The sequence below is a fragment of the Urocampus carinirostris genome, chromosome 14, assembly GCF_059441175.1.
Source record: "Urocampus carinirostris isolate Australia breed hairy pipefish chromosome 14, RoL_Ucar_1.0, whole genome shotgun sequence".
In the NCBI taxonomy this organism is placed as follows: domain Eukaryota; kingdom Metazoa; phylum Chordata; class Actinopteri; order Syngnathiformes; family Syngnathidae; genus Urocampus; species Urocampus carinirostris.
In genome coordinates, this window is record NC_142362.1 from 35753946 (window position 1) to 35776185 (window position 22240).

Consider the following 22240-nt stretch of genomic DNA (forward strand, 5'->3'; position numbering starts at 1 on the left):
CAGCCTAGTGGCGCCCATTACTCTCCAGGCCAACAAATGTTTCCACCCGGTCTCGATACTCCTATGAAAATCACAGCCTTTGTTTCCCCAGTGTGTGTAACACAAGCAACACTGGTGCTCAATTTTGTGTATGGTGGTTGAAGGCACCATCTTTCAAGGCTTTGATTGAAACATTGCAACCTCATCCAGCAATGGCGAGGAAAAACATTCAGCAAAATAAGTACACGAATTCAACTTGATTATTTTAATCTATGTTTAATTTAAATGTAATTTATTGTTGATTGGATGGACTTTGATAATCTAATTGAAAGGTTCTTTTAAAAAAACAGTTACTCAGTAGGGCAGCACGGCGGCACGGTGGTTAGCGCGTGTGCAACACAGCTCTGAGGTCATGAGATCGGACCTCCTGTGTGGAGTTTGAATGTTCTCCCCGTGCATGTGTGGTTTTCCTCCGGGCTCTCCGGTTTCCTCCCACATTCCAAAAACATGCGTTTCAGGTTAATTGGCGGGTCCAAATTGTCCCTAGGTGTGAATGGGCGAGTGACTTGTCTATCTCTGTGTGCTCTGCGACTGGCTGGCAACCAGTTCAGGGTGTCCCCTGCCCACCGCCCGGAGATAGCTGAGATGGGTTCCAGCACCTCCGCCACCCTACTGAGGATAAGCGGCGCGGATAATGGATAGATTAGTTACTCAGTACTTGGGTAGTTTTTCCATCAAGTACCTTTTGTTTTACTCAAGTAATTATTTGGATGACTACTTTCACGTGAATGAGATTATTCTGGAGTAACAGTACTTTTACTTGAGTAAAGGATTTTGGCTACTCTACCCACCAGACATGGGGACTTGAGACTTAGTGACTTGGACTCGAGTCGACTCGAGTCGCTGTTTTTATGACTTGTGACTTGACTTGGACTTGGCAATCTAAGACTCGGGACTTGACTTGTGACTTGACTTGCCCAAGAAAAAAATACTTGGGACTTACTTGGGACTTGAAGGTGAAGACTTGAGACTTACTTGAGACTTGCACATGTGTGACTTGGTCCCATGTCTGCTACCCACCTCTGGTAATACACCGATCAAAGAAACGCACCATACATTTATTTTTTTCCCCTAGCTTTTTTCGCTTTTCGCTCATTTTTCTTTTTCTTTTTTTTCAACTGCAATAAGCCTGTTTAAGAAAAAAAAAAAAAAAAAAAAAAAAGACGAAGTGGCGTGTTGGCCTTAATGTTTTTTTTTATGCAGTAGCCCGCAGCTGATTTAGCAAGCAACCAATAGCAAGAATCTTGTTTTGATTCTCCCAAAGAAACGCTGCTAACCTTTTTCTGAAACTTCAACGATATTTTGTTTCCAAAGTTTTAATTCTTGCTTAAACTCATGGCTTATTATCCACCGAGTTACTGTCCAATTTTGCCTGGACCAAGGTGGCCTCAATTGTCTACTTTGCGGGATAATTCCGCCGTGCCTCCATTTTATCACACAGTGGCTGCCTCACCATGTTGCCGTAAGTATTTGGTCAAATTTGACGGATTTAAAAATGCTAATGAAGTTGTTGAATTTAGCGCTAATTCACCAAAGTGTAGGCAGATTAAATACGATTTGTGGTTTATTGCAGAGGGACCTACTTCGAGGCCCACTGACTGTGACTATTCAGAAAACACCCTCAAGTTCTTTCTGCACTAGTGAGAACCTTCATGGATATCACGAGCTAATATTTAAAATGTCTGCATTTATGTATTTATAGAAATTGTTTTTGTCCCCCAGCTCTCTCTATAATTTTGTGGCTAAGCATCCTAACATTGCTCTAAGTGACCCCAGGTTGATGCTTTGGCGCTTGAGTTTGCCACATGAATACAGACAGTATCTAAAAGGTAAGTGCCTGTTATATAGAAAACGATTCAACGTATTGTCTAAAGCAGTTTTTCAACCTTTTTGGAGCCAATGTACATTTGTTTGATTTTAAAAATACCGGGAACATCACCAGCTGAGAATTTTTATTCAAAAAAGAAAAAGAAAAAAAGCTCATATTACCAATACGTTTTTTTTTTTTTTTTTTTATTGTACGTTACATTATGCCGCAGGACCGATTTTAGATTCAGAGCTTTGGGGGTGCTGAGCACCCGGAGTGCCTGGCTGGTTATTTGTGTTCTTTATCGTTTTACTTAAAGTGATCTAGGATCATTAAACACTTGGCATGGCAGCTGAATAGTTAGTGTGTCCGCAGCACAGTTCTGAGGTCATGGGATTAATCCTTCCTGTGTGGAGTCTGCACGTTCTCCTTTTCCCACATTCCAAAAGCATGCATTTCATTTAAATTGAGTAAAAACTGGATTTCTAATAGTGTACACACATACACACACAGAATAAGAAGCATGGAGTGTGTTTTACAGTGGCACTTTATGACATATCGTTTTTTTCCCGACAATAGGGCGCATCGTGTTAAAAGGCGCAGTCTCCATAGCTGTTTCTATTTCTGTATTTAACACATACAGAGGACACGCCGCACGATAGGGCGAGGGTGCTCTCTCTTGTGGCCTCTGTTGTGCCTAAATTAGATTCCCCTGCAAAATCTGACTCCCGTTTGTGTGAACTATGCTTCTCAACGCCTCGGTTTTAGTGATAATCGGGCGCGCCGCACAATATGAAAAAAAAAAAACTCAAGACGTACGTGCACCTTATGGGAGTGAAAATGCTCTACTCTCCCCGTAATACACTGGAGCCTCCACAGATTTTGGTGCGGAGAAGGGGGCAAGAGCGGCGCTTGGGACCTTTGAACTCAGTTGAGCAATTGTTAGGGCACCTCAAACTACGCACCGCAACTTTGAGCCTATCCTTTCCTTTATTTAGGAAAAGAGCGTTTTGGGAATTTGGTTGCTTTTGCTAATGTTATAACGTCTTCAATAGGCAATTTGCTACCTGTTGCTTATGATATGGAAGAGTACTAAATGATTAGTCTGCCAGGCGCTAGTCTGCACTCTTCTGGAAAAAAACCCTAATTACGATTTTTTTTTTAATATATATACCTGCATTGAAATTACGATGCGGTTTTCGATTTTAAAAGAAAAGTGCATTTCTCTGTTAGAAATTATTTTAGGAGAACTTGATTAAGTGACATGCAAACTTGCGTCAAGATGACATCAGTACCGACTGAGAATTTATGACTGTACAAATAAATAAAGCTCAACACATACAAACCGATTTGATACATCCGACAGGGCTTGTTCTCAGCCAATCAGAACGTGAGGATGACGACAGCCGGTGGCTGCCGATTTAGGTTTTCCATCTTTGTACCACACGCTTGTCCAGTGGTAACTCTACATCCGACTTTATTTAGTTCTGGAAGTAGCTTTGTAACCTCAAACATTTTTAAGTAGTGTTTTGTACCAAAAATAGTTTGACAATGTGTCTGGGGCACTTGTAACGTCAATCAGACGTATCCGGAACGATTGGTAGGGGTGAAGTCCGTCCCTTTTCCTCAGCAAGAAGTGTTTGAAGTGGATAAAGGAAAGCGCTATGTGAAGATGATTGATGTTAACTGGAACATAATTATTTCTTCTTCAATTAAGTGTTTTTTTGTATTAAAATGAATTTTACTCTGCTGTTGGGTGGGTTATAACACAGCACCATATCAGCCTCACAGCATGACGTGTAACTTCTCTCTTCCACATTAATTTGGTATATTACTGTAAAACAGAAACCTCGACACACCTTAAAAAATTCTGGAATGGGTTTGTTCTGTCATAGTTGTGAACTTGTTAAGTTATCTGCAAAGACAGCCTAAAAAAATGTTGCTTCTTTTAAAGCATTAGGTGAGCCAACAAATAAGAGTGAGGTGACATATTTAAAACTCATTAAGGTCTGTTAGAAGGGAAAACAATAAAGTGTACAGTCCCTGCTTTAGATTTGCTGTAACACTCCGTCAGAGCTGACAAATCTGAATCAATTTCTATGTGAAGTTGGTACAGGGCTGACGATTTCCTCATAGATAGCCAACATTACACGGTTATTAGCGTCTTTTGACACCTTGATTTCATGAATATAACTTTGTATGTAATAATTGAGACCCTTTTTTATGTTTTTTTTTTTTAGGTAAGTCTGCATAATAAGAAAAAAATGATGTGGCTATCCTATCAGGAATAGTGACTAAAGAGTCGCTAGCTGTTGTCTCGGCCGCCCTATTTGCTCCGCGTGTGATACATGAATACCGTAACGATGGTTGGCATGTCTTAGCACTCTGTCGGATCTATTAATTGCAGTTGAATACATAGTCTTTATAATCGTTATACAAAAGATAACCAAATTGGAGAGTTTCTCCTTTTAGAATAAGAAAGAGAGAAGCTGGCTGGCTGGCTACATGCTAGCATTGGGTAAGTGCGACTTTATCTAGGTCTCCCCAATAATTAAAACACAAGTCCCAAACGTAGGTGTTTACGATGTGTTGTAGCTCCACGTTGTCTTTTTCATGGGTAAAGGATCTGGTGTGTGGGAAATACAGCTTCCGCAGGGGTGTCTTAAGAAAGTGTTGTTAACCTAGCCGTATGCCAGACCTTTCTCTCCCGACGCCACCTTAATCCATTCCCGGACGTGATAACAATCCACGAAGCACCCACTGGAAATTAACATTTTTTAATTATTAGTGGTCTTAACACGTTATTTATTTTTATTATCTACCTTTTTTTGTTTTTGTATTATGTTAATTTACTCTTTACAGAAGGCCTGTTCTTAGTGTGATTTTTTTTCAACGCTTCTTAAAGCAGGTGGTTTTTGTGTGTGTTTTGATGCAAATAATTAAAATAATGAATGGTATTTTTTATTATCTAGTTTCTTTGCTTTTGCTCTTCGATCATTGCTTTAGATTTCCCATTTCAGACTACAGAAATAACAATTTCACATATCTTTTCTCCTTTATTTGAGCTGTATTATCAATTTAAAGCCAAGTGAGCTGTAATATTTCTCCGCGTACTTAAGCAAGTGCATCAAGACCTCTCTTATGCTCTCATTGTTTGGCTTTTATTCGGTTTCCCAGCGTTATTTTGTGGTTGAAATGCATTCATCATGTTCATTAAAATGTGTACATTATTTCAACCTTAAATCTTTTTTTTCTGCCCAAAATACATCGTGATGAAGTGATACTAAAAGTTGCAGGCCATGAAATTTTCTAAGAAAAGGTTTTGAAACGAAAACATCCCAAGACCTCGCAAATAAAATATGGAATTTCGTTTTTTTGGCCAGTTCTGCAAAATCAAGTTAATTGGTCCAACAACAATTCAATTTTAGGTTTGCTTCAGGTGCGGCCTGTCAATCAAATTAATTAGTTGGGCTTTGTGTAGGGTCGGATATCAATACTTGTAGGCCGGGTCGGGCGGGATTTTTTTAGGCTTACCTCTACAAAAAAGGAACTATAAATCCTTCAAAAAAAACCTGTGCCTTGTGATTGCACAATCGCAACACCTCACATTATCATATCATATCTGTTGATTATGGCTAATTGTGCAGCCTAACTGCACAGATACACAAATAGGATTATTTCCCACAGCACATCGGAAAAACACTGCTCGAATATATTTCAAAATAATCCTTGGCACTAATATAATTTCCTAAATTGACAATGTATTGAGTTTTTCTTATCATTTATGGTCACCATGGCTCAACAAGTAATACTGTTTATTTTTGTGAATACATTTTCTAATTTTGACTTTTTACTATATTACATTTATATACTTTTTTTGAAAGTATATAATATAGTAAGATGAACATCATTACTAAGGATGACATCATTACTGACTTGAGAGTATGCGACTGTAACAAAATAGAAAAAAATAAATAAACTATAGATCAACAAATAATAACACACAACACATAATTGAATTTGAATGAATGGTTTTGTTGTCATCATAAAAAATATAATGAAATTGGAGGACATTTGTCAAAAGCACGCACAGCTTCAGGTATGAGGGAAGAGTCCCCACTTACTACAACACACATGCCTTGTCTACCCTGTGGGGTTCAGGCTTTATCACCCCCTGACCCTCATGCGGGAATGGGAATACTCGATTGTGGCTTTTTGTATGTGTTTTTTTTCCCGCGTGTGAGGCGGTTGATATAATTTTTTTTTGTTTTCTCCTGGTTGGCACTCATTGGCTGCCCAGTGTGTTTTGTGGAACCGGCTAGCACGGTGTTAACGTCACTTTTGCAGTGCGAGCGCCACGTTTTTCCGCCGAGGCTGCGGCCTCCTTTCGTTAATCGGTCCATGTTGGCCCCCGTTAGCGCTTCGTGTTTTATTTTTTCTAGTTGGCCCCTTTTTGGCTGCTCGACCTTTGTTGTCTCATTACTGCAAGCCTCTGTGACACAATCCCTAGGCATTCTCCACAAAAACTACCAAAGCCACGCATAAGTAAAACTGTTGTATTCTCTGAAACTAACTAACACAACAAAACTGGCGTGCTAGGATGCTGGTGATTTGTCTTCATTTTGTCTCAGATATGTTGCTACAAGAATAGCCAACAGAAAAAAAACAAAAAAATTAAAATAGTCAATCCGTATCCGATGCAACAGTCAAGCTGTCAATCAGTGTTTTCTGGTTGGATTTTGAGGACTTCCAACTTGTTGTAGATTTCTGTCCAAGGGATAATGTTTGCAAGAGATGTTTTGCATCCGTTGTGCAAACCTCTCATTATGTCATACTTTTCAAAAACGAAAACAACACTAATTTTCGGGATCATCAACATGTAAGGTGTAGTATTTACTTCAGTTTCTTCAAGAATCTGTTGTAATATAATGAGCTGGGTTAATAATGATTGAATGGTTATTTTAAGAAATAATAAACTAATTATAAATCATGCAATTTAGTAGTTTGTGTTTATTTAAATGTATACATGCAATACATTCAAAATAACCATCTGTTTGTTTTTTTAAATAGATGGAGATTTTCAAGAGTTTCTGGAAAGACACCCTGGAATCCAAATATGTAAGCAACAGAATTCTATTGTGCATCTGTACTGCTAAAAATAATTTTACTGTCAATGAGCCATATCACAAGCGCCATATGTAATAATTGCATTTAAGTCCGGGAGTAACTTGACAGCATGTTCTAGGATTATATAATCGTGTGCATAATACGTAAAGCATGTTTGAGGTTTGAAACTAGGTGTAAAAGGTGGAAAATATAGATTATTGTACTGCATATATAAAATGTTAGTTTTTTTATACCATACCTAAAAAGTTGCAAAGTTAACCGCCCCTTGTTTTCAAAAGTCAGGGTTGCCCCAAGATCCTAAAAAATTGAAAAAAAATGTTACATTTCTTAACACAAAATTAAAACATTGAAAAGGTCTCAAATGATGTATACAAGTCTACCCAGATATTTTCTCTCTTAAGAATGTGTTAACAATCCCCAACTGAGTTCAAAGACCCTTCCTAATTTCTTTCCCACTGTGCCTATCTGCTTTTATCATACTTTTCGCAACGCAGTTCCAGGACACTCAACACATTAGGTGAGAAGAGACGGAGGATTGTAGGGCTGTTTGAAAAGTGACATTATGTTCGTCATCGCAGTTTTTTGTTAGTGTAGCATGAAAATGTTAAATGCAAGAAAAGCCTGTTTCAAGTCCAGTCCAAACGTCAACCCTAACCGACAAAAAGAGGAGAAAAAACAGTTCATTTGAGGGCGCCTGAGAAATGCATGTACTCATGAATAAACTAGCTGACTGAGTTTGCAGTCATGACTAAATCAGGAAATGGCAGGAGAGTGTAACAAAATTTCAAATTTTGTACTGCACCATTAAAGGTTTGAGATAAAATCAAATCAGTTGGCAGTTGCAAACCCCCCAGGAATCCCCCTTCCCTTCTTATATAAAATCACTTCTAGATAGAAAATATGTTAAATGTGTCAATATGAAGTCAATACGTAGTGTCCTTGGCAATTCTTGGTACATTATTGGAAACATTTAATAATGACAGCAAAATTTAAAATGTCAAACACTTTTGGAATCAATTGTGTCCAATATCAAAAAGTCTTGAAAGGGGTAACAAAAAACCTTTGTGTTCTTTGTGTTATTTGATTCCGTTTATAAAATATCTTGTATGTTTGTTGTTTCTTTTACCAGCAGTTCCTGTTGGAGTTCTCAACAGATCCCCCAGAGAATTTGAGAATCATTTGGCCCCCCAAAACTGGCCGTGCATGAGCACTGCTCACAGCATGGCTAATGTGCTGTACCCTTCCCATGCCACATACAACAGATCTCAAATGGAGCAACCAACATATGACCTGAGATTGCTGCAAGTATGGATTCAATTAAAAATGTTGAAAATTCCCATATGATACTACAGTATGCGATAAATTTGTGAGAAAGTATGTGCCCTATTCTGCCCACTTCTTATATTTACGACTGTGAAAGGAATAATAATGTCAGACAAAAATAACTAGACTAAACATATTATTCAATTTTGAAAGGGGAATTTGCACATCGACTTGAGAAAAAAACTATTCAATACCCACCAGACCATGTTTCAAAAACTCTGTATAGCTCTGCCCATTACTACAGCTCACGTAATCAAATTGCTCTAGGTGCTTTGCGAGAGCTTTTGGGTGTTTAAAGTTTGTTTGTGGCTCTTATAAAATCTCTCAACAATGAACATATATTGTTTATAGAGTTTTTACATAAATTATTTAGTGATATACAGTCAAAATGGGGTCTGTTAGTGTGACACCTTGACTGTAAATTGTAGTTAAAATTGTGTCTTGTATATACTGGACTGAACCTACATGATGGCAAGGAAAAACTCAAAAACCTTTAGGTCAGTATTGTCTCGGCTTCACACATATTGAACTGAGGTTATTGACGCACGGGTGAAGAAGCTCTAATGCCTTTTTGTATGTCATCCATACCACTGATGGTCTAATAGTAGAGTGTCAGTGCTCTCACCGCCACTATTCCGGTTCGATTCCCATTGCCCCTTAATAACAGCTGAGATGCCGGCAGACCTGTTCTGAAGAAAACTTATCTGTCCTGCGTCTTTGTGATTTTTCTAGTAAAATTATTTTTTTAATGGTTGACTGAGTCTAATTACCCTACTTCATATAATTTACCTGTTAATAACATTTTAACAGCCAACGTGATAAGTTGTTACTACAGTCGCTTCCCTACTTACGAACGAGATAAGTTCTGAAAGATTGTTCGTAAGTTGAATTTGTTCGTAAATTGCTTCAGTGCTAAATTTTTATGGAATGTATGTTTAAGGTTTATATAAGTATGTTTAAGGCTTGTCTAAGTAACCTGTATTGTTTTTACAAAAAATAAACATTCAAAAAAAATAATATGCTCTATAAAGTTAGATAAAGTTAAGTTTAACTTACTTTTGGAAGATGAGCTTCAAGAGTTAGGCGACTTCCTCCTGCGTGGTAGAAAGTGGCCGAAAAAAAGCGATCCAACCATTTTCTTAACCGCACCAAGCTTTCTTATTCCATTTCTATTTTAAATGAAATGCCTCACCTTTTCTTTACTCTTTACACCAACCATTTCGAATAGATCCATGAGATATTAATGTAAATGTCCAAGATCTTAGTGCGCTGGAGATACAGTATAGTATGTTTACACACTAACTAGGAAGAGGAAGCCGGATTTCTTCTTCAAGGTAGATGCTGGGTGACCTCTCACAGCGCCACACACCAGTAGCAGCAGAAATAAGCACTACAGTACTATCCTGTACTCAGAAAAAGGTGCACAATACAAAATCTAATTTACAGCAATATCCGGATATTTTTCCGACATGCCGAAAAAAATGTTCGTGTCTACAGTTTTTCGTAACTCGAATGTTCGTAAGTAGGGGATCGACTGTATATATATGCATATCAAACTTGGCGCCCTTTGCGCTAATAAGTAAAAAAGGAGCTCTCAGCTTGAAAAGGTTGGAGATACCTGACTTCGCCCTTTGCTTTTGCAGTTTGATTATCTTAAAACATAAATGCAGGAAAATTATACTAGAGAATCATAATTATTTGCAATGCAATACTTTGTTTTCCTAGCAAGGATCACTCCCAGCAAGATCTTTTGCTAGTAATGTTCAAAGGCCGCCTGGTTTCACTGCAAACATGGAGCAGGATAGACGCTCGCAGCAACCAACACCTCCGTTCCTTAACCAAAGTTCAATGGCTACAAAAGGAAGTGACAGGGTGGGGTAAGTAAAGGCTTACCTAACTTGAGTAATATGCTTTTAGGTATTTTGTTTATGTTTGAATCAAATGTTTTTTATAAAGTTTTAAAGTTCTACAAACAAAAAAGAATTTTTGAAGTCGAACCATCTAAAAAGATTAGGTTACAACAGTATTTTTACACCAGTCTGCCGTTAGATCTTGCCTATTTTGCCACAGGAATTTGTCCATTTTTATCTTTTTTAAAAAGCATGCCATTGTTCTGTATCTTTGCTTTGTTCCAGGGTTGAGATAAGTAGCATCCATACATAACAGTAGGTGGCAGCAGATTCCCTTTTTTATTTTTATATATTAATTATTGACTCCTACAGGGGATTATATTTAATAACTCATTCTGTTTGATGAAACTGTTGAAGCTTGCACTGCAAAAATAATGAAATACATCAAATAAACTAAAAATATTGGACACAAGTTGGCTGATTTTAGTAGTTATTTTCTAATCCCCCCAAGAAAGAGAACGCTTGAAGTGAGTTTAAACAAATCTAGTTCAACTGGCAGATATTTTTTGCTCATTTGAGGTATCCCTAAAAATGTTCAAAGTTGAATATTTATTGAGTACAGTAAAATTCGAACTGTAGAGCGCACCCTATTATAAAAAAGACAAATTCCTGTGGCACAATACGCAAGATCTAATTACCCCCTGAATCTTATAACGAGTTGACCCACCTTTGGCATCAATAACAGAAATCAATTGTTTACGATGATAGGTAATGTGTCTTTCACAACGCTGTGTAGTAATTTTGGCCCACTTTTCTTTGAAAACCTGTTTAAAATCTGCCATATTGAAAGGGTTTCTAGCATGAACTGCCTATTTTAGGTCACACCAGAGCATCTCAATTGGATTTGAAACTGGACTTTGACTTTGCCCCTCCAGAACCTTCTTTTAAGTGACATGAAATGATCTGCATTTATATAGCGCTTTTCAAGTCAATGACTTCCCAAAGCGCTTTACAATGTGCTCCACATTTCCCAATAGCGGCCTTGCAGCCATGTAAGGCGCCAACCTGCTTATTGGGGTATTAGGGGTTCAGTGTCTTACCCAAGGACACTTCGACATGTAACACGGACGAGCCAGGATTCGAATTGGGATCCCTTGATCCCAAGATGAGCGCTCTACCTCCTGAGCTACTGCCGCCCAAAAAAATGAAATGATCTGCATTTCTATAGCGCTTTTCAAGTCAAGACTTCCCAAAGCGCTTTACAGTGTGCTCCACATTTCCCAATAGCGGCCTTGCAGCCATGTAAGGCGCCAACCTGCTTATTGGGGTATTAGGGGTTCGGTGTCTTACCCAAGGACACTTCGACATGTAACACGGACGAGCCGGGATTCGAACTGCGATCTCTTGATCCCAAGACGAGCGCTCTACCTCCTGAGCCACTGCCGCCCCACTAAGTTTATTTTATTTTTATTTTTTTTTGCCAGTGTAATGACAAGAAAGACACTGGCCAAAAAAGTCATCCATGAGAAAGTTCCCAGGTGAAATCCACTACTGTCACAAAAGACAGGGTTTGTTGGGTGCTTCAAATCCTTGAAAATGCTTGAATTTTAATGTGTTCTAGGTCAGGAAAATGCTTAAATTTTGTGTGAAGTGCTTGAGCTTGAAATATTTGCCATATGATGTTCCTCACTCGACAGCGCATTAAGGAAAAAAATAGATAATAATTTGGCTTTAAAAATTGCACGGTTCCTATAGCATTGCTTTTTGTATGGAGTTGTCGTGTGAAGCGTCACTGTCATCTACAGGTGCATTAGAGAAGGTGCATCAGAATAGGTAAATCCCACCAAAACGCCAATGCTAAGGTTCTGCTCATACAATCTGCTGATAGCAATGCAGAAAAACCCCAAGCTAAAAGCAAATTTTACCTCCTTCCAATTTCAAACGGACTCAGAAATGCAGCTAAAGAAGAACTGAAAATATTGAGGGGAAAAAAATGACAGAAAAGATGAATGAACTGAATTATGCACATTAGAGTCCTAAGCGATTTGGCCTTTGGTCTTACCTTGATGTTTGATTGAGTTAGGTTTATGTTCCTTCTGTTAATATGGAACAGTTTCATTAATAAATAAGTGAATGTTAGTGAGTAAGTAGTGATTTTAAGTGTGAGAATTAATATCACATTATGCAATTTACAAGAAAAAATCTGGCATTAATCAATCAAAAGATCCACAGTTTGAAGTCATCGAGGGCTTTCCATAATAAATAAAATCAATAAGAAAATTTGAAACATGAACCAAACAGAGATAGCCATAAACATGAAATGAGCCACAGTTGCATTTTTATGCCCCATTCAGGTGCTGGTTTAATATTTGGCTTAGGATGTATCAAATTTGCTGGTTATTTTTCCTACAGGCAACACTCGGTCACCACAAACATCAGGCCAATGATTTGATTGAAAGTGCTTGAAAAGTGCTTGAATTTGGCCATAAAAAGGTGCGCAAACCTTGAAAAGAACACAGAGTCATCTCACTTTTCTCAAAAGCATTTTGATAATGCTCAAGACTTTTGAAAAAACATTCTGTGGACAGGTGAGTTAAAAACTAAACTTTTTGTAATGTGTGCAGCCCGTTACATCTGGCGTAAAAATGGCACTGCAGTTGACAAAAGGAACATGGTGTCAACAGTAAAGCATTGTGGTGGCAGTGTGATGGGCTGGGGCCACTTATCTGCCTCAGAACCAGGAAAACTTGCTGTAGTTGACAGAATTATGAATTCTGTTTCTTTTTTTGCAAAAGATCATGAAGGAGAATTTTTAATAACTAAAGAGAAACAAAGAATATTTGTAATTTTTTTTTTAAATAAAACTAAGAGCTCGCTGAAACCTTTTACAGTAAATAAATGAGAATTTCAACACAAATAACATGGACTAACCTTTACTTAAACCAAAAACTAACCAATGCAGGACTAAATATATTCAACAGTAACTCATATAAAGGTATGTAAAACTTAAATAGTTCAGTGATATTTTTTTACAATAAATAACTAAAAATGTCAATACAACTTACAATTACTTAAAACAAAAACAGAATGGAAATTTCAACGAAGCTGGTGAATAAAAAAGTGCACTCCTGTTTAAGGGCCAGTTAAACGAACTAATTACTTGCACTTATGCATGCTTTTTCTGCTCTCTCTCAACCACAAACACACATGACTGATTGACAGAAAATAGATGGATGGACATCAGTTTTCACCTGAACGTCCCTCTCTGAAACAAGTTAACTACACTTTTTACGCTATCTCTTAATTGCAAACATGTTTTTATATCACTGACACAGGCATGCCAGGGCGAGTTAGCAGACCTATTGCTCTAATGTTCTTGCTTTAGTGGATGTTCCCACGGTTGCCTTTCCAATCAGAAGGTGCAGGATGGGTAGAGGGGAGGGAACTGGAAGGAAGAGTGTTTGTAACAGCAAGAGAGTTTTAGGCGGCTGCATCTGTGACTTAATAATTGGCAAAAAAAATAAGCCGATACCGATATCCGTCAAATTCCTAAATATCAGTGCCTATAATTGGCCCGCCCAAAAATGGGTCGACCTTCTAATACAGTTATATACCGGTTATTTAAAAATGTATTATTTGTATGAGATCACGGACAAATTCACATTATTATTGTTATTTTTAAATGCTTAACATTTTTACTTTAAAGGTCATCTGCTATGCCTAGAAAGGAGAACCCACAAGATGACAGATACATATTTGGATGCAGCGAGGTAAGACAGGTTCTGTTGTCATAAATAACTTGTTTGTGTTTAAATTATTGACAATTCTTCATATCCTTAGAATGCTGAAACAAAGCTTGATGTGATTTGTGGCAAGTCCAGGAACACCATTATTCCTGTTTCCTGGGAGAGAAGTTCCACCTTTAAATTGGACACACCTGAAGAAAGCCAATCATGTATGATATCCCTCCATCGATTGTCTTCTGCTTATCCAGGCTTTGCATCAAGCCCCATATTATTAGTTTCTAAGTTTTGTTGTTTGAGTGCTCGATCTCTGCCTATGGCAAACAGGTGCAAGCAAAGATCTGAACATGACCGAGGTGTGGTATGATGCCGAAGACAATCTTTATCCAGCCTCTGAGGTGAATCCACTCTCATTACTTGATAAGGTTCTCCTTTATTTCCAGAGTAACCACAGCTATTTATTTTAAGATGCGAACATAAACAATTGCATCATGTTCTAACCCATGCCTGCAGCACATAAGGCTTAAGAAGATTACTTGACAGGTCATGATTGCATCAAGGTTTATTTGCAATGTGTATGACAGTCAGTTTACAGTCAACATGTCACTTTAGTAAACTTTTTTTTTGTAAGAACCCTGTTTTTTTCAGAGAATATCTGTCCCCATCTGCTCCTGGTTGTTGCCCAACAGTCTAAGGCACATGGACAGTGATAGCAACCCAGGACAATGTTACGTAGACAGCAGCATCGTGGTTAGTGTCATCATGTTATTAACAGAATCATAGGAGTAGGCCACATTCCACTAAAAACAATCTAATATCAGGTGAAATACTATTTTCCTAAAACAATAGGATTAGAATTCACAAGATTTTAAATCAGTGCAATTAATCAAATACTCTTATATTTAGGAGTGTGTGATATTGTATAGTGGAAAGATAGTATTTAGTCACCTGCCATTCGTGCAATTTTTCTCACCTAAAAAGATGAAAGAAGCTTGTCATTACCATCATAGTTTTTCATTAATTATACCGAATTGCACCTTTTTCCGAGTACAGGAGCTCCCCCACGTCCGACCATTCGACTTACACACAGTGGTAGTTACAAACATTTTTTCGGGATGTTGAAAAATATCAGGACATTGCTGTAAGTTAGATTTTTTTGGTTGTGTGCACCTTTTTCCGAGTAGAGGACTGTACTGTAGTGCTTCTTTCCGTCGTGTGGCGCGGTGAGAGGTCACCCAACATCCACCCCGAAGGAGAAATACGGCTTCTACTTCCTAGTTCATGTGTATACACACTGCACTGTATCTCTACCACGCCAAGAACTTTGACATTTTTATTGTCTAAAATCTTGTGCATCCATTTAATATGGTTGGTGTTAAGTGTAAAAAAGAGGTGAGCCATTTCTTTTCAAATGAGGGTGGAATAAGAAAGATTGATGCTTTTAAGAAAATGGTCGGATCGCTTATTTTTTTCATCCACTTTTTACCACGGAGGAGGAAGTCACCTAACTTCCAAAAGTAAGTTAAACTTCACTTTATTTATCTTTATAGTCAAGTCAAGTAATGTTTATTTGTATAGCCATTAATCAGTGTCTAAATCAGTAACTTACTGATTACTAATTAATAAAGCAAATAAAAGAGGAAGACTTCGGCATCTCCAACACTAATGGGTAGCTAGCCAGACAATATTATTCCATCAGAGGCATATGTGTCCAAAAACGCTACCGCCTACCTGAAAGGAAGCGAAGGCAAAGAATGAACACACGCTGAACAGAGGCAGGTAAACTCACCCCAGGCAGCTTTTGGAGGTCGAAGCTGTCTGGCATAACAGTCACAAGGCCCCCCAGCAACAGCGTAGGCAAAGTTCCAATTATTCCAAGCAGAAATGAGCTGTATGCAATTACTGTTACTACAATTGCGGTTTGTTTTGGAGCTCGCCTCACATGTTGTGTAAATGGGATCCGCCATTTTGAAAGGGATGTGTTAATTTAATGATGTCACAGCTCTAGAGGAAAAGACCCAGATGGGGCAACTTTGAGACTAAATGGCTTAAGTCCCCCAGCATGTGGAATATTTTGAAACATATCTTCCTAATTGGGAGAAGAAACACTGCTTGTTCTACCCTTTACTGAGAAAGTAAATTTAGTCTTTGTGAGTACCTTTAAAGACACTTTGTGTTTTGTGTCCAGAAGAATTGGGTGGTCAACAGCAAACCTAAAGCAGGGGCAACCTTTGTGCCCCATCACAATGGCACCATGGCAGCAATCTCCACCCTGATGAGTGAACTGATGCATCTCAAGTCATGTCATCCCAGAGTCGCTAAGCAGAGAATTTTGGACTCATTGAAGGAAATGTGGGACATTTACCAAATTGAGATCTGCCTTCTGCCCCTCAGCACTATCAGGCAAATGACATTAGACATACTTAACCGTCCAGCAAATGAGACACAGCCTTAAGAAAACAAGTTGTTTGTACGAAAATTATTTTCATTCATGTTTGATCTTGAAAGTCATGACATGTCCAAAACGTTAGCTTCACCAGTTGGTAACTACAAAAATTTTGGGACATGATTCATTGGAATTGTGCTAATGGCACTATTCTTGTTGTCAGGAATATTATCTGCCTTATGTCACCTAATATTACCCTAGAGCGGTGTTGAAACAGTTTGCATGCTGTTACACTATTTTTTTCTTACAATTACAGTGTATTCATAGCAACACAGGTCTTTAAATTTTGTCTTGATTCAGTAGAACATTTCTTGGTTAATGGAAATTGAAGTTTAGTAGCTTTTAAGTATAAAGCTGGGCTTTTTCTGTGCTGCGCCCAAAAGAGCAATAAAGTCATATGATCCATTTTTCAGCCATGAAAATCTTTCACCTTTCGATGCAATGTGACTTAAGTAAATTGTATAGATCTATGGATTAAATGTTTGGAAGGGGGAGGTGAATAATGTAAGAATTTCCAGATTTAATTGGGCAGTTCAGGTGGTGTGTTTGAATTAAAATTAGTCTAGTTTGCACAGGTGGCATAACTGTATAACATGCATTTTTTGTGGGATTTTGGGGGCATGATATACACACGGTTTTTCCGTATATTACCGTAATTTTGCAATGATTTATCAGTCAAAAAATATTGCTGTCCACAATCACAAAATATTGGATGCAACAGAAAATGAACCCAGGTCGCTGCAGTGAGAGCTCCGAAACGTAACAACTAAATTACTCAACACTGTTTTTACTCTAGGTGCCAGAAACAAATGTTAGAGAATAGAAAGAACAGAAAGTCAACCTGAAAGATGTATAAAAATGAAAAAAAAAACTATTTGTTGTATCTGATATTGAATCGGACTTTGAAGGACAATAAATACATTGTAAATTTTATATCAGTACAGTGTTTATAGTAAACGTTGTCAATAAATCATTTTATCATGGCGGCAAATATTTTAAAATGTTTGTCATGATGCTTGGTTTGAGCTAAGAAAAAGAAAAAAACATTATTCTGATTTTTAACAATAATGAAAAAAAAACAAGGGGTTTGCATTATACACTAATAAATACTGTACGGTATTTCCTCTTCACCCTTCTAACCCCTTACACGTTTTCATGTCTAATTCGTAGATATTTTAAATATTTTGCTTCCTTAATTACTTACATTTTCTTAATACTTTCGCTAGGCACAGTGGTGATTCTAGGGTTGAGTGGGGCCCCAAGCAGAAATTCAACTGGGTGTGCAATATCAAAAATGATATTATAATAAAATCGTATTGTATTAAAACAAAAAAACGAAAAGCCTTTAAACTTTTAGCCTTTGTGTAAGGCAACATTGTCATATGATTGACCACGGCGGTGTAGTGGAGGTAGGTGCTGGATAACTGTCATCACTGGCAAAGATGCACATCATTGCTTTCGGTTTCTTAGTCACTAATGTAAGAAACTTCAGCTATATTAGTTTCATCCATTACATGGGTTTAATAGATCCACATTTTGCAACAATTCTTGAAAAGGACGGTTCAAGGTTTATCGTTGACTATACCACTTATAAAGTTTACACAAATGATTTGACGCTACAAAATCTGCACAGGTTGACGATTTATGAACAGATGCACAGCTTGAAATGCAATTGCAGCGGTAAAATAATTAATACAGACCATTCTCACGGTCACAGATTTGCTGATGACAGCTTTCACCTTTTCAAACAACTTATAACGTGCGACGTTAAAAAATAATTACATTTTCTGTTTCGATTATATTATTTGTTCTAAATGGCAACCATAAAGCCACAACATTCTGTGTAATCTTGTATTACACTTAATGTTTTTTTTTTAATTTAAAGGTACTATCGTATTGTAGACTACTTATTAATCTAGTCATAGCTTTCGACGTTAAAAAACAACATAAAGTACGGTGTTATTTTATTGCTAGCGTGAATGAACCTAGACTAGCACCAAAAATATTGTTGATCTCTGTTCTTTATTATATGGCTAATGGCTTACTACCATCTTGCTTTCTGCTATTCTTTTTCTTAATGTTCCCATTCCTGGAAGGAGTTAATCTTCATAATGAAGGTCTCAAAACGCAATTTCAATTCTTCACTCAACTTCTCCATCAACTGTAATGTAAATTTTGATTCTCTTTCGCCATCTAGTGTGGGGGGGGGGGTTAAGCAACTGCCTAGTTTGCCCGGTGGAAAAAAAATCTCTGGCTTGGCATTGTGAAATGAAATGAAGAAATTCCACCACCAAAGACGCAACTCCTCAAAATCATCGCTAGATGTCAGCACTGATCAGCCTAGACCAATCGACTCTAGGAAGGGAGGGGGAAGCTTAGGGGGCGGAGTCTCTCAGCTGGGAAGCCGACCAAGTGAGCGGGATCAAATCTGAGCCATCAAGTTTGGAAATCCTCTGCACGCATCGTCGGATGCACAATTATCTCCCGACTTCCACTTTGATTTCCACCCAAATTCCGAGTGACTGACAATGAATTCGACGCAGCAACCGCTCTGAGGCCGCCAGTGGACCTGAAAGCGGACGAGGACGTGGAAAATTGCTTCCCGAGGCATCTCAAGTCAACTGAACCGAGGACCAACAATGCAACCTGTCGCTGAAACGCGCGGCTTGTCGCCATGAGGTGTCAACATTCGACTAGCTGGACGGGAACCAGTCCTGAAAGGGATTGACGGTCAAGGGGAGAGAACTGCTACGAATCCAAGGTGGTGTGTGGGTTGGTGGGGGAGAAGGGGGAGGGCCATTCCACTGTAAACACGCCGAGTGAGTGACGCCATGTGGACCCGGACGACACGCTTTTTGAAAGCTGCTGCCGTGTGCTCTTTGCTGCTGCACGCATTCCTGCACACTTCACTGGGTAAGACCGGTGACATTGACAATTGTCAGATATAACGAAATTGTGAATATGCTTAATTGCTGTTAAAATTGTCGAAAAAAATTGTTCAAACCTCACATTGTTTATTTGCTGTTAATAGTGTCAATAAAATTGTTCAAACCAAAAAAAATATTGATACACATAAGCGTAGTATACTAAATCAGAATTATAGCGAGATGAGCTTATAATATATGTCGTGTGGATTAAAATAATTTTGGAAAAAGTGTTAATTAAATTCATGCCATACTGGTTGGTACTGTCAACACTCGCATGTCGTTAAAAATGGAGACAGAATTGTAATTTTACTCTTAACTCATTCAGTGCCAGACGTTTTTTTTCTCAAATAGAAAGTGCATGTGGGGGTTGGGGTTCATCCAATTTTTGACACTTTGTCAAGTCACATTTATTTGCATAGCCCTTAATCACAAAATGTCTGAAAGGACTGCACAGGGTCATAATTATACCATCCCCGGGAAAAAACCTCAGCATGATGAAAAATAAGAATCCTTGTGAAGGGGACACAAAATGTAATCCCTCTTCCACGATGACCAATTTACAGTTTCAATGAGTTTGAAATACCAGTCGTAAATCAACGTCCTGTCTGCAAACGCTACATTTTCTTCAGTTAGGTTTTCAATTAGAGGCAAAATTAATTCATTATTCATGTGCCGAGCTGCTTATACTCACTTGGGTCACAGGGGTTGCTGAAGCCAATCCCAGGGGACATAGTGAAGTGGACAGGGGACGCCCTGCACTGGTTTCCTGCCAATCACAGGGCACACAATGACTAATAACCACTCACAAATTCATTCCTAGTCACTAATCAACCGCTCATGCATGTTCTTGGACATAGGCACGGAGAGAACATGAAAGCTCCACACAGAAAGGCCAGTAGCCTGATTCAAACCTGGGACTTTTGAACTGTGAGGCGGACATACTAACCAGTCAGCCACCGTAAAGGCAAAATGAAAAGGTGTGGGAGATCAAAGAACAGCAACATAACGGATAGACAGTGACAATGATCTAAACGGTTCATAATAGTCAAAACAACAAACAATATTGAGGTAAAATAGTTAAGATAACGAACTGACATCCTATGCGCTTTCCTTTGCAGGCGTCCAATATTAAAAAAAAGGAACAAAATGAATCAGCTTTCGACGTTGCTTTACTAGATTATTGGAAGACAACCTGACATTTTTAAATATACTTGAGGAAATACCTTTCTAAAACTTCGTTTTATTATTTAATCATTGTCCAACAAGTACAAAACCTTTAACACTTCGGCTTCAAGGCTATTCTTGGGTGAACATCGTTACTGTCATGTTAAAAATGTTTGTCTCCATTTTTATGTTTTTTATTTATTTATTATTATTATTTTAATTTTAAACACTTCATTTATTGCAGAAGTCTCGGATTCAATTTACTTGGGGGCCGCCGGAGCTAAGGTCTGAGGTGGGGCCAAATTGGGCTTCTCTTCAAGAAAAGCGATTAAAACATTGAAACTTTCTCAAATACCCAATTGAGCCGCAAGAGCGAGACCCTTGATTTATGGATAGCCAACAACGTAATTAAAAATAATAAAAAAAATTGAGGTGTTTTAAGTTGAACACATGTGTCTAAAGCTAAACACTTGAATAGTTTGTGCTTTTAATATTACATTTTGTATATGTACACTTACTGTGCATCTCACCTTGTATTACCCTGACAAATACTTGCTGCTTACATCAGCTTCACTGGGAGCACTCATCTGAAAAAATCAAACATTACTTACCTAGTACCCTGACAATATAATAAGTTAAACGATTATCCTATATATGAAACAAATTAACCATGAAAATCAAGGCAATACTGAATGTACAGGTTTGCGGCTTGATTCTATACTACTTCTCTCTCAGGTCTTAATGTTTGCATGAGTGGCAGCGCAGCTTCCTGTGAAGAATGCCTCCTGATTCACCCCAGTTGTGCCTGGTGTGCACAAGAGGTATCCTCTTTTTCTCAGCATATTATTCAAAAGACTGGTGTTTGCATCATTTATACATCTCATGTCCTTATGGTCTTCATTCTTTGTAACACAGGACTTTGGAAGAGGACGCACACTGACGTCACGTTGTGATTTTGTCCAAAACTTGCATAAAAGGGGCTGCCAGAGCCGCTTTGTGGAATACCCGACAAACAGCATCACTGTGGAGCGGAATTTGCCTTTAAGCACCAAGGGGTCTGGCCTGACCCAGCAGGACGTAGTCCAGATTAGGCCTCAGAGGATTTCTCTCAGTTTACGACCAGGTGAAGTCTTGATTGTCAATTTCAACAATTCAACTTGGGCACATGTTGGCAAACTACAGCCCTCGGGCTACATGCGGCCTTGTCAGGCTTTTAAGTCCAGCCTGCCAAATGTTATAAATATAAGGATAGACCATATATGAAATGGTAGGAAAAAAAGTCCTACTACTGTATTTTCACAACCATAAAGGGCACCGTGTTAAAAGGCTGAGTCTTCTCAGCTGGTTATATTTATGTATTTAACACATACACAGGGCGCACCGCTCGATAGGGTGCGGGTGCCCTTGCTGCGGCTGTCTTATCACAACACAGACAAGATACAAGTGTGCGTATTTAAAAATATAGGGGGAGAAAAAACGAGTTTGGTTGTGTTTTTGGGATTTATTAATATTTGGGGTGCAACTCTGTTTAGCCTCCAATAACACAGTAACTTTTAAGTTTCCAGATATGCTACAGCATTAGCATCCATGAGTGCTTCTTGTGTGATGTCACGTGTCCTCTTCTGCACAACAGGACTCTTGTCACGTTCACACAGGAGATGCATAGAAGTCTCATTTAGTCGGAAATGTAAACGATCTTACAAAAACATCGGATTTCACCCTCCAATGTAAGTCTTGGGGTGCTAGTGTACGTCTGCGGCTTTTCATGACACATGGGACGCACTGCATGATACAGCGCGCAACACAATTTGAAG

At 38.3% G+C, this 22240-nt stretch overlaps 2 protein-coding genes across 4 annotated transcripts in view; both read left to right on the forward strand.

Moving 5' to 3' along the window:
- Positions 1–1069: 1069 nt before the first annotated feature.
- Positions 1070–16747, forward strand: rbm44 (RNA binding motif protein 44). Of its 3 annotated transcripts, none has more exons than XM_088353593.1 (10): positions 1070–1501; positions 1613–1679; positions 1762–1868; positions 6917–6964; positions 8103–8278; positions 10022–10173; positions 13853–13916; positions 13987–14101; positions 14217–14287; positions 16081–16747. In XM_088353593.1, the coding sequence occupies exons 1-10, from the start codon at positions 1375–1377 to the stop codon at positions 16342–16344; spliced, it is 1191 nt and encodes a 396-aa protein (XP_088209719.1). In that variant the 5' UTR covers positions 1070–1374; the 3' UTR covers positions 16345–16747. The 3 variants fall into 3 exon arrangements, with proteins under 3 accessions (XP_088209719.1, XP_088209720.1, XP_088209718.1); XM_088353594.1 differs by having other exon boundaries at positions 8106–8278; positions 16078–16747; XM_088353592.1 differs by having other exon boundaries at positions 1073–1501; positions 16078–16747.
- A 2000-nt stretch (positions 16748–18747) lies between these two features.
- Positions 18748–22240, forward strand: part of itgb5 (integrin, beta 5) — a 69335-nt gene continuing 65842 nt past the window's right edge. The window contains exons 1-3 of the mRNA XM_088353591.1: positions 18748–19248; positions 21162–21247; positions 21342–21549. Of these exons, the coding sequence (XP_088209717.1) occupies positions 19167–19248; positions 21162–21247; positions 21342–21549 (376 nt within the window). The 5' untranslated portion in view covers positions 18748–19166. The remainder of the gene's footprint in view (positions 19249–21161; positions 21248–21341; positions 21550–22240) is intronic.